This window comes from Pithys albifrons, chromosome 29, assembly GCF_047495875.1.
Source record: "Pithys albifrons albifrons isolate INPA30051 chromosome 29, PitAlb_v1, whole genome shotgun sequence".
Taxonomy (NCBI): domain Eukaryota; kingdom Metazoa; phylum Chordata; class Aves; order Passeriformes; family Thamnophilidae; genus Pithys; species Pithys albifrons.
In genome coordinates this window covers 4,263,653-4,276,846 of record NC_092486.1, presented here as the reverse complement: position 1 = coordinate 4,276,846, position 13,194 = coordinate 4,263,653, and the positions used below count along the sequence as shown (strand labels likewise).

The 13,194-nt window shown below is 47.6% G+C and overlaps 1 protein-coding gene across 4 annotated transcripts in view; it reads right to left on the bottom strand.

Moving 5' to 3' along the window:
• UNC5D (unc-5 netrin receptor D) overlaps positions 1-10,553 on the bottom strand; it is a 111,945-nt gene extending 101,392 nt beyond the window's left edge. For all 4 annotated transcript variants that reach the window (XM_071579093.1, XM_071579097.1, XM_071579094.1 and 1 more), the window contains exon 1: positions 10,252-10,553. In XM_071579093.1, the coding sequence (XP_071435194.1) occupies positions 10,252-10,339 (88 nt within the window). In that variant the 5' untranslated portion in view covers positions 10,340-10,553. The remainder of the gene's footprint in view (positions 1-10,251) is intronic.
• Positions 10,554-13,194: the final 2,641 nt, after the last annotated feature.

Here is a 13,194-nt window from a genome sequence, read left to right as displayed (position 1 = left end):
AGTGGCGGCGGCACAAGAGCCAGAACCAACCCCGCAGTGGCGGCGGCACAAGAGCCAGAACCAACCCCGCAGCAGCAGCAGCAGCAGCAGAGCCAGAACCCCGCGGCAGCAGCAGAGCATCCAGCCCAGCTGGGAGAGTCCCCAGTGCTGCATGGAAAGCACCTGCTTTGGGCTGGATGAGGGGACACGGAACAGGGGTGAGGGGCTGCAGGAGAACCTTCCTCAGGACAGCACTTTGGGACCCCATTTGAGGCTCACCTGTCAGGCAAAAATAACACTGTGCTTTCTTGCACAGCATCAGATGCTTGAGAAGAATTTTGTTAATTGGTTTCATTAAGCCACCAAGAGCATTTGCAATAGCCCCAAAGAGAGTTTTTCCTCCTGCCCAGCAGATTGAAAATAAATACAAGAGTGAGAACAGCTCGGGCTTAAAAAAAGTTCTGCTTGTTCCGAGGAGGGGAAGTTGTTTTATTTATATAGATTTTATTTCCACCTCCTCATTCACCCTTTAACTGGTGCCTCATTTCAAACTCGGATCCAACTTAATCCCAAAGGCAAAGGGAAAAGAAAATCCACAGCCTAAACTCAGAGAAAAACCACTGAAAGATGAACAAAACCACAGCTACAAATCATGAAACAACATTTCCACCTGGAGGCTTTGAGATGTCAGCTACATTTTGTTGAAAATATTGGAAACGTGAAACTCAAGAGGTGCTGCTGGGAACTCCAGGAAGGAGCAGTCCATGGTGCTGAACATGACACATCGCAGTAGTTAACACAGAGTTTCACAAAGCTTGGTTAAACAAGAACAACATTGATGAATTATGGGGAGGTGTTCTGACAGATCCCATCATGTTTTGAAGTCATTCACAGGAAAAAAGGGAAAAAAAAAGAAGAAAGAAAGAAACAAACAAACAATCAGACTCCCCAGCCCAAACTGAAGCCTTTTTTCAAGAATGCACTTTAGCATTACTAAGTTAAAATAATGATATAAAGATGGCAGATCTCATTAGCACAAGCCATTGTTTATAATTGATAAGAGTTATTTATTCCATGTGTACTTGACTTCCATTGATAAGAGTTATTTATTCCATGTGCACTTGACTCCCCTTGATCATCGATCCTTTTCTCTTGCATCACCTTCTCAAGATATTTGAAGAGATGATGCTGCTCGTGACAGCACCACGTTCATGTGAGAGAAGAATCTTTCCTCTCCTCTCCCTCCAACAGAGCTGCAGAAAAAAATAATTCTACTGTGGAAAGATCTGAGCAGCTCCACAGCAATAAATTGGACTGTTGTGGGCTCTTTATGGACTCTGATCCATGGATTTTGGGTACCCTGCTGGGCCAGGCCACACTGGAGGAGCTCTCCAAGCCATGGCCACGGGTCATCATGAGCTGGGTCTGATGGGAACCTTCACGTGGAGAAACACAGCAGGAACTGAGTTCAGAGCAGCACAACCAGCACCACCTCACGCTGCCAACAGTGCAGCTTTTGCCTGTCCCCAGTTTCCCGATGTTTTTTCAGGTGGACCATCTCTCACACCAGTACCTGAGCCAAGATCAGCCCCACCTAAAGTCACCAGAAGCCAAAGCTGAGCACAGGATGCCCTTTTTCTTTTACAACCAAAGCTTATTCCTGCACATCTCCTTTGCAGCTGAGTCCAAACCATGGCTTTCCTTCTGCATGACAAGGCAAAGGGACCCCCAGGGCTGCCAACTGTGCCCAGCCAGTGTTTGGGCTGGACACAGGACGTGTCATCCTGTGACTGGCATGGCCTGAAAACCCCACAGGAGCAACAACAAGCACAGGAACACACAGCTCCTCGTTTCCAGCTGGAAAAACAGAACATCGCTCCCCAAAATGCCACAAGTAACCCTGGGATTGGTGAAGCTCCTTCCTGCTTCAGTATGAAAAGCAGCTTGGCCCCTAGAAAACAATTTATATCCCTAATAAACCACATTAAATACAGATCTTCTCAAGGTTTCAAAATCAAGACCTCCCCAAACCTCCTTTGTGTGGGTTGTGGGCATTCTGTGGGGATTTATTGTGCGTATTAGCAAAGAAACCAGGGGTTAAAAACACTTCCCAGTAGCAACTTGTTCTACTTTTCCCTGTGAAGCTGTTTTTGAGGGGGAGTGGGATGGTTTCCAGGCTGGGATGGTGGAATGTCTCAGGTATTTCAGTAACAGCACTTTCAAAATGCAGGTAAAACCAGCGAGTTTTCTGTCCCTCCTCCCTTCAACTAACATTGCTCCTGCCCTTTGAAAAAATAGGGAATCTCTTGAGGGCCTTCAAATCTTGGAGGGGTAAGAGTGCTAAAGAGCAGAGCTGTATTTCAAACACAGCCACACAAACCAGCTCCTGAGTGCTGGAGCTGCTCTGCTGGAAAGGGTAAAACCAGCTGAAAATGTCACTTGGTTACAGACACAACCTCACATCAAAGCCAGAGGGGAGAGCCAAGAACACTGAGGTCACCACCCAGCATTTCCCTGGAATTCTCCTGCACTGGGATTCATCATTTGCCCCTTTTCCTGTGTTTAATGGATTCATCCAAAAACCCCTTGGTGACTGGAAAGAGCAAACTAGAGAAAAGCACTAAATAATATTGAAAACTTCAATTATTCTCATAATTCAGGCAGTTTTTGGAGCTCCCCCTGACGTTCAGGAGCCACATAATCCTGGCTGACATCCCAAGGCTCAGCTCTGCAGTGCTAATCTGGGACAGGATTGCAGCTCTCGGAGGTTGAGGCATCTTCATTTCCAGCTGGCTCTGCTCTGTCTCCTCAAACAGCTCAATCCTGAGTGCAGGGGGAGCATCAGCCCCAGATGTGGCCAAGATCCACTCACAGACTCCCTGGGGGACACTCCAAACGTTTGGATTTCCATGTGCAGCTCAGTGGAGTGTCTCAGATGCTGCCAAGTCCTGTGGGGCCATTTCGGGGACAGAACCAGCATCTTCTGGCAAAGTGGGGATTTATTTGCAGGGCCTGCTCTCCATCACCCTTTAATTCTAATTGTTACAGCTCCAGACCTCTGGGGGGGCAATGGGAGGGGAATGTTCCAGTTGTACAGCTCAAAATCACAGCTCAGGCTCTGCCTAAACCCAGGAAGTTTCTCCACTTACTCTGGGCTCTTCTCCACAGAGGAAGGAAGAAGAGGTGGAAAGATTTCTTTGGGGAGGTGGAGAGAAGGTACAAATATTCCTGTTCTATTTCCTTAGGGCATCAAATAAAGTTATAAACTGAACACCTCAGTGTCACTCCAAGACCAGACAAAGATGTGAGGACTCAGAATTACCCCAAAATCTGGTGTCTTTTCCTGGGCCACACCAGTGGGAATTTTGCTCCTCATTTTACAGAGTCCTCTGATGCCCCTCACAAGGGTAATCCTGGTTTTATTCTTGGTATGGAAGAATTAAAGGTGCAGGAATGAGAGTTTCAAGGGATTGAAGAGAAGTTAGAGCTCAACATAAAGCAGGTACCACATTAGTGACTCAGATTCAATCAAAACAGAGCAGGAATGTTTAAATTGTAGTCTAAATGAGATCCATAACAATCTTCACAGAAATAGGCAAGTCAAGTAGCAGAGTTATCTTTGGGAAAAATCTATTATCTGTAATGGAATGATAATCCTTTCAGATTCATTGATGCTGACAGATTAAATGCTCGAAATTCATCTTTTATTTTGTGAGCTCATTTGACACAAATAAGTCCTACATTTTTAATATTCTAGTGGGACTGGAAGGAGTTTTGCTGTTCCTGTGGCAAACTGGGTAATTAAAGGAATGCTCTGGGAATTCAGGAGAACTATAAACTCTGGCTCCAGGTGACAACTGGGAGGGACTCACTCGCTGCCACTTTTAACTGGAAACTAAATTAATTTTACTGAATGTGCTCCCTATTGAGGAAAAGCCTATAAAGCTGGACTGATAATGAGAAAGAATGTGGGGATAAATATGTTTATTACAAATAATATATACCAGGCCTAAAATAATATGTTATTCCTACCTTAAAATGGGTCCCAAAACCCCAAACAAAATCAGAAGTGGAGCAGAAGGCAGAAAAATAAGACCAACCTCCAGCATCTCACATCATGTTTCTCCACCTGAAGACACATCAAGTCACTCAGTTTTGGAACTCCACATCTGACCCTTTGATTCTATCAGGTCTTTATAGTTCACAAAGGTAAAGAAGAGGCTTTGCACTGCTGGATTCATCCCTGGAACACTTGGCAGCTCCCTCCCCTCCCATCAGAGCAGGGAAATCACTGCTCATGGCCTGGGCACCACGTGGGGAGGCTCAAAGGCTTCAGGAAACACAATTACTCAGGAAATTTTCACACACTTTTTAACAAATCTGTACTTTTTTCCAAATCACTTCACTCCAAGAACTCCAGGATGGGAATAATAACACACAGAGATGCCCCTGAGAGCCCTTGGAGCTAAAGGGAGATACCATTTATTAAATATTTGCACCCCCAGCACCCCCCAGTGCAGCCAGTACATCCAGCATGACCCTCAGAGCACAGCCCTGACAGGCAAAGAGCTCTCAACTGCCTCCCCAAATCCCCTTTTTACCCCAAACAGCCTCTGTTCTTTACAGCCAAGTTAAAAGGCACAGGAGTTCCACCTGGAAATGAACATTCTTGGTGGCAGCAGCAGCAAATACCTCCCAATATATCAGCAATAGCAGCGGAATGGGAAGCTGGAATTAATATTTCAAAGGGTAACAGCTTCCCACAGATCTTTAGTGGTTTGAAACCTGGCCTGGAACGCTGCAAACCTGGAGCATCTGTCACCATAAAAGTCACAGGCACATCTGCTGAACTGCAAATCAGAGATGGATTTATATCAAAGGTTGAATTTAATTAATAGAACATGTTTGTTTCTCTGTAAGGCAATTTATTATTAGGAAAGGTGGAAGTTCAGGAGTGATTTGGTGAATAACTGTCCACAATTTATAAGAAGTCTCCATGTTTGCCCTGTTCATGTTCACTCCCAGGATTGGGGCAGCTCCTTCCACGGGAGAGAAGTTTTAGAGCCACAAAAGCATTTTTTATAGGAAAAAAAAATAAAAATCAAACTTATCCAGGCAGAAGAGGAGCATTGGAACACTTGTTTAACCATCTCCAGGTGAGCCACCTGCAGTGGTGCTTCAGTTCTCCTCATTTTCTCTTGCCCAGGAGCAGAGCTGGTGCTGGAGTTGTGTTGGATGTACTTGGACTCTCACACATTCTTGTCTCAGAAACCACATTAATTTGTCATTGTTCTACAGAACTGCACAAAGAATACCCTGTATAAGCAAATTAATTAGCTGCTGCCTATTCATCCTCCCCAATAATCCAAGAGCCAGCTAATTGCTGAATAAATTCCAACCATGCTGAGCTTCCCAAAGGAAGTGTTTGTAACCCAAATGGAGCTGAATGGACTCAGGGCATCACTGAGGTCTGTACTTTTATAAATGTAAAAAGTAAAACAGGCAAAAAACCCTCAAACATTCAAAAATACCTACAGCAGCAGCCAGCAAAAAAATTCATTAGGGAAGATGATGCTTAAGTGGAATTGCCCTCCAACATTCCCAGCATGGAAATTCCTACAAAGAATTTGGCATTAAACAGCATTGGGAAAGTAACTGAACTGCACCAAGAGCCTGCAAGAACAGCTCTTCACTACCAGTATTTTGGAATGGTGTTGAAAGGCCACCAAAGGGTGGGTTGGGAGGGGAAGATGAGGAGAATCACATTAATCACTGTTTGCAGGTAAATTCAAGGTTCAGGTGACTCTGCCTCATACGTGGCATCAGCATCTCTGAACATGAGATGCTCTAAAATGTGGATTGTTGACCCCAACTAGAGATAAGGGAACATAAACCCCTCAATACTTACAAATACTCCTGCTCTAATCCAACCACGTGATACAACAAGACTATTAAAAAGTATAAATAGAAAAGGAAACATTTTTCTGTTTCATACAAATGAGTCTGACCATCTGCTTCAGAGCAGCAGCATCTAAAAACAACTGAAACAGCAGCCTCTGCTGTTAACATTCTGTTCCTTCCTCAGACTGCACCTTTCAGCAGAAAGCAGGACTGAAACCACAGAAAAGCTGCATCAAGGGACCCCAAGGAATGCTTTGCTCTTTAAGTAATTTTCCATCTTAGCAAAATATATCACATTATTTGTGTTTGCCTCCTGTAATTCACTGTGAAAACACTTTCAGCTTTGATTCTGGCCTGGTGAAAACCCATCCTGAGACAAAGCTCCTGCTGCACGAAGATGGAAGATGCTCTTCATGGCATGGGGAGGTTGTTTCAGCTCTGCACAGACTGAACCTTGTCCCCTCCACCTGAAGGGACAGAAAATCCCACCTCTCCTGAGCAGAAATGTGGGGCCAGGGGTGAGCCAAGAGCCACCACCCCCTCCCTGCACCCCCTGAGGGGCAGAATCACTCAAAATGTCAAACATTTCAACATTTTCAGAGAGATTTGTGCATTAGAAAGCGAGCAGGTGATGGGGCTGTGCAACCTTCAGCTCCAGACCAGGGTCAGACCTGCAGCTCTCCAGGGTTTGGGTGAATCCAAGGAGAACTGGCTGCCATTCCAAGCTGTGGCATTCCCAAAAATCCCAGCCTGTAGAGTGGTAACACACCACAGCAAATGATACCAACCCTCCCAAGGATCAGTGCCCCAGAACAGGCACAACTGGAGCACATTCATGGCCAAAGTCAGGCTCTAAAGGAACGTTCAGCCTTTCCCACTTGTCTGAATTATCTCACAAACTCTGTTATGACACATTACAAAGACAGCAAGAAACACAGAAAAAACTCAGGACTCAACAAAACTAGAAAGTTACTTATAAAACAGACGTGTGGATACTCTTTAACCCTTTAACTGCTGCACCCTGTGCCCAGTTTTGAAATCCTGCTCTTTGGAGTGCCCACATTTCCTGGAGGTTTGAGAATTCCTGTTTCAAAACCTGAGTTTTCCCACTCAGGGAAACAAATTTCAAAACAAATCCAGGTTGTAGCACACACAGCCCGAGCCTGGGTCATTGAGAGGAGCTGGAAATAGACTCTGTTTAGTAAATAAACCCACAAGTAGAGGAAGTTTATTTTCAGAGAAGCTACAAAGTTAAATAATATAAATATTGACAGAGAAACCCGCATGAGACCTGCAGGGGAGTGGGAGGGTGGCCCCAGGCAGAGCAGTGACTTGTCATTTTAATAAATGCTTTGTCCTAACAAGACAAAAATGCAACATTATCTGGATGGAGTGATTTGAGCAAATCCATAAGAGATTCCTACAGCACCAATGTCCTGCCTTAATTTTGGTTTGCTCCCATCTCAAGCCCACACCTGGCTGGGGGATCACTAACACACATCCTTAGAGGTCAAATAAATCAATATAGTGGCACATCTGAAAGGTTTCACACACTGAACTGTTGAGTGTCCTCACAACCAACCAGCCAGATTTTCTGTCAGCAGAGAAAGAAAACCTCAGACAGTCCAAGAAAGCAACAGGAATAACATAAATCCTTTTGGATGGAGGACTTGGGACACTCAAAACCCTCCTCAGTGTGAGTGCAGTGGAACCTGAAGCAGAACTGGCACAGCAAACCCACAACATCCCTCAGAGCATCAGTGGAGGCTCCCACACAGCTCTGGGCTGGTGACACTCGAGTTCTTGGCAAGGAACATTCTGGACAGAATCCTCAGACACACAATGAAATTCCAACCCACTCAAAAGGAAATAAGTGGGGGCTCAGCTAATTTCCACAAGGGCATCATTAAACTAAAACAGAAGGTACAACCAGGACACAACTTGCACACTAGTCCTTGCCTTCACCACTAGACTTATTTCTATATCAATAAAAGCTGCTATTTTTATCTGAAACAAGTTTTATTTCTCCAGAGCCTGGTTGGTTGAGTCAGTTCCTCGATGCACAATAACACTGTAAACATGCAGCTCTCTGAACAGCATGTGATCTCTGCTTTTTGTGCTAAAAAGCAATTAAAAACCCCACAAACCAACAGAAGATTTCAGACTAAAAGGAGATCTGTGCCCCAACAGCTCACTGCCCACAACCCCAATTCCATTAGGTGGCTTCACAGAGCATTTTATCATCATAAAATCAGTGGTGACCAAACCATACAGTGGGAACAGGAAAATCCCCAAACAAGGCTAATTTAGAATAAAATGCACTCAGAGCCCTCAACACTGTGTAACATCTACCTTGAGGCTTCAGTATCAGGATGCAGAAGAATATTAATGCTCGTGTTTACACACATCTTTATTCAGAGGTGTGCAACCCAAAATTAGTTTCCAGGCATCGATGAGAAAATAAATATTAGTGAGACTCCTCTCAAATTACCATCGTGTCTGGGCAATTTTTCCTGTAAAATAAAAGCCCACAGCTATCTATGTATATTCATTGCAATAGATTTAAAATGCCGTGTGAAGGGTATCTACAATCATTTCATTTTTCTTTAATCCCCATTCAGAACAGGAGCCTGGAACACAATCTGTCTCAGAGGCAGCTTTTAGACAACTTCATAAACCAAAATCTTACAGCTCAAGGGTTTGTAACTGAGGTTTAACTGCTGCAGCCAAAGCCACAAGTAAACACCAGGCAGCAGCACCACTGACAGCCCACAGACACCAAACTGCTGGAAAAAAGCCCTGCTCTTCCTCAGAACGACACCCCAAAGCGATTCTGCCCCGGCCCTGAACCTGAAACGTCCCGAGGGGCAAGTTTGAAGAGTTGAAATTTGTTATTTAGCAGCAGCAGAACATCACCCTGCCCCGTGGTGTGGGATGTCGATGCTGGTGGTGCCCGATCCTGACCACATTCCCCGGGGCAGGAGCTGGCACTGTCCTCCCAGGGGTGGAACACAAAGGGCACCAAGCTCCTCACACCACTGACCAAAGCACACACACACTCGTGTGCAGACCCTTCTTGATCAAAGCACAAAAAAAAATTAGGAAATATTTTTCGTTTTATTCTCAGCCTTGTAGACAGGTGGGGGTTTTCCCCCATTTGTTTGGTTTTTCTCCCCCAAAGGGCTACATTTTGTCCATTACACAAAAGCCTCTCAGATTTCCCTGTACTGGATCAGTCACTGGGTTCGGTGAGAGATGTGACAAGTGAAGGGAACACTGAGGCTCCAGGAGCTGTGATGAGTCTCACAAGCCCTGGCTACCCGTGGATGATTTTCCTCGCAGAGACCAGAGCCAATAAAGTCTATACAAAGGAAAATGGAAGCACAGACACGACAGGCACGTAAAGAGAGCTCCGAGGAGGGGCTGGTGCCGAAACAGCGAGAGGAAGCTTTTAGGATCCACAAAGTGTGATTACTCCATTATGCAAAAACAAACCATTAGTAATGAACATACCAACACAGACTCCAAACACAGAAACTGCCTTATCAACAGCAGGTACCTTCCTCCTAAAAGGATAACAGAGCCCTGGTTACCCCCTCGCCTCCACCTCCCCCGGCACTTCCAACGCTCGGGGAAATGCAGCTCCAGCCTCCGAGGAATGCGCGATGCCAGAGCGCGAGGGGCTGTTGACATCCTTTGGCTCTGTGCCCTAAAGGGATCGCTGCGCTCGAGTGATTTACCAGCAAAAAGTTATATAAAATAAAAAAGATTCTGAGCATCGCAAGTACCCGCCTTACTCGCACATGAAAAACAAACCCCTCGCGTGTGCGCATCACTCTCAGGCACCTGCGCTGTTTCACAGGTGGTGAGATCCTCGCTGTCAGGACAGGGCAATGAATCTCCCAAATCCCCATCTCGGGACAGCCAGACCTACCGCCAGGACCATGGTGAACAATTCCACCCTGTCCCGGGGACCTCCGCCCCGCAGAACGCCCGAGGATGCGGGAGCAGCGCGGAGCTCTCCCCGCCCGCCGAACTGCAGCGAGCGGTGGATGTTCTGCGCTCCGAGGACCTGAACCCACGGGCAGCACCGCCGGGATCCCCGAGTCGCTCCCGGCTCCCAGCCCGCTGTCCTGCAGCACTGCCCGGCACTGCCACCTCTGCTCTGGCACCGCGGCGGGGCGAGGGTTGTCTCGGAGGGATGCGGGTGCTCTCTCGGAGCGGTGCCCGCTGCCTCCCTTGTTGCGGTACCCGCGCTCCTTCATCCCGGTGCCGCGATTGTCCCCCGCACCGGAGCAACCGGTGGGACCCCCTGCCCCAAACTTCCCGGTGCCCTGGCTCAGGGAGGGGGATGAGGAGCCCCCCACTCACCTCGCAGCGCGGCGGTCCCGCTGCAGAGCGCCAGCAGCAGCAGCAGCTGCAGCAGCCGCGGGTCCAGGCGCGGGGCTCCTCCGCCCATGCTGTGCCCGCAGCGCCGGGGGATGGAGCCGGGATGCGGATCTGCGGGGTCGCGCTCCAGCCAGGGAATTCGCCGCGGGTTTGGTGGGGCGGTGGGTTTATTCCTCCCTCTTCTCTCTCCCGCCCTTTCTCGCAGTCCGGGTGCGGGAATGGTGCGGGGGATGCTGCGGGTGCGGGGGATGCTGCGGGTGCGGACTCCGGGCTCCGCTCCCCGCTCCGGCCGCCGCCGACTCCGGGCCCGCGGCGCGTTCCCGCATCACTAATGAGCAGACCCTCCCCCCGCAGCCAATTAGGGGGCGCGCGGGGCGGGTCCTGCCGGCGGCGCGCGCACAGGTGGGGCGGGGGGCGAGCCCCCCCCCCTCCAGGGTGAGCCGGGAGGGACACTCAGGTGACAGGGGGGACACTCAGGTGACCAGGGCGGGGTCGCAGCGCAGGTGCAGCATCAGCGCTCCCCAAATTCGGCAGAGGGACCGGAGCCCCCCCTGAACTGAACTCTCCCCACACTGAGACCCCCGAACTGAGATTCCACCCTGCACTGAGACCCCCGAGCCCTCCCCGAACTGAACTCTCCCTGCACTGAGACCCCCGAGACCCCCGAACTGAGATTCCACCTTACACTGAGACCCCCAGTGGGGGGACCTGCCCCGGGCGACCCCCTGGAATGAGCCCAAATTCTTCCCCGACTTCAGTGCGAGCTCCAAGCAAACCATCTGCCCCCCAGCTGTGGGGGAGCACAGCCTCCCACCCGCCCTCACTGTGCTCCTGCAGCTTCCCCAAATCCTTCCACCCTCTCTCTCACCCCTGTTAAATTCACACGTTTGGGCACAAACTCCTCAAAACTGTGAACGAGAGCAGGAGGAAGGTGCCCCCCCACACACACTCCCCCAGCACACCCGTTCTGGGGCCTTATTAATATTGCATTGGGCTGTGATCAAAAATTCTGTTTCTTGCCAGGAGTGTCACTGTTTTGCTCTCCCTTCCCCCAGCTAATTGCATATAAATATTTTTATTATATACCTGATCAGGACACATGTCCAAGCAAAATGTAAGGCCAAAAAATCAGGGCTCTGCTCAAGTGAATTCGCTGCTGTTCTGCTTTGAATAGATTTGATCAATAAGAGATTGGACATCAGGAATTAGTGGGGTTTTCTTTGCCAGAGGGATCAGAGGACAGAGGGGGACAGGAAAGGGAAAAGCCACAGTTGAACTTGACATGTCTGAGCTTCTAGTGGGACACAAAACTCCAGTAATGGAGCAGGAAAAGGTTCAAAATGAGACTTGATACTAAAGAAGGGTTTCACCATGAGATTCCTACACCACTACATAAGAACAAATATGTTTGCACCATGGTGTGTGTAAGAGGAACAGAGTTGTGGAAGTGGAACATGGTGCAATTCCTGGCCAAGATATTCCTGCATTGCACAGGTGAAATATTGGATTTTTGGTCTCCATTTCCCTTTCTTTTGGAAATGAACTCAATTTTCAGCAGGTGCTAAGGCCAGGAGAGTCAGAGCACGGGGTTTATTCTCATTCACACTTCACACTTGAGCAGCTGCACTAAGTTCCCTCCCTCCCAAACTCAAAAACATGTGCATGTCTCAGGTTTAAGGGGACTCAGTTGCTACTGACAAAATGTTCTGAAATGCCTGACTGATAAAGGCTGGAGAAATGCAGCAGGATTAGTTACATCTCCTTAAGAACAAGGCTTGTCAGTTGGTCCTCCTGCAGGCTGGCTTTGTACTGTCTTCAGGAAGAAACAAATAATTAAAGCAAAAGGAATTTGTAAACAGAATTTTAAGAGGAAGAAAATCAATATCTGAGCACATCACATCAGAAGATCCTTCCTCCCTTGCCATCAGTTTGCTCCCAATGAGGAGCAGGGCTGCAAAGGCAGAGAGCAAATATATGAAAAATACATTTTCTTCAACAGCCTTTTAGGTCATTCTCCCTGTTCAATGAAAGTAAAAGTAACAATAAAAAACCCAAACAAACCCAAAAACAAACACACAAAAAAAAATCATGCAGAGCTGAGCAGATGCACAGGAAAGTTTCACCATGTCAGAGCATCCTGCACCCTCCCTCCAAGGTCTGCCCACGTCAGCAGCTCAGTCCTGTTTCCTGGGACACAAACAGCCACTTCTGCTTCAAGCCCCACTAATTACAGATTTTTGCCTACGCCACCGAGTCCCTGTTTGGTGCTTTAGATAAAAATACCAAGTTCCCAGTTTATAATGCAGTTATGATGGGGAGGGAGAGAGCAAAAGTAGAAATAAGGGCAGCAGCTGTAACTTCAATCAGTGCACTTGGAAATAAAAATAAGCAGAATATTCCACAAAAAGAAAATTTCAGGGCGAGGCAAGTGCCAGCAGCTTCTGAAATGCAGCTAAGGATGAAGTTATACATTCTTTAAGCATTGCTCACACTGATAAATGCAGAAATAAAGCTCCAGAAGTGCCAAGGAAGATCAAGGCACTGCTGTGTTTCTATGAATGGAGGCTCAGTCCACATTCCACATCTGGGATTCTTGATTTCCTCGAAGCTCCAAGGGTAAAGTTTGATGCAGCTGCATCAAAACCCCACTGAACAAAAATCAAAAAGGAGAAATACCAAACCAAACAACAATCTTGAACACCTCAGTGCAGCAAGCAGTGAGAAAACCAGTGGGAGGGACAGACAGACAGAATCTGTAGCCCAAAATCTCCACCCCAGTGCTCAGCTCTGAGACCTCCTCCTTCCACAGGTACTTCTGAGCACCTTCCTCCCACATCTCAGGTAATATCTTGTGCCACTGACTGGTTGCTAAAGAGATTTCTGCAGCCTTCAACCACATTAACTCACTAATACACAGCACTTTAC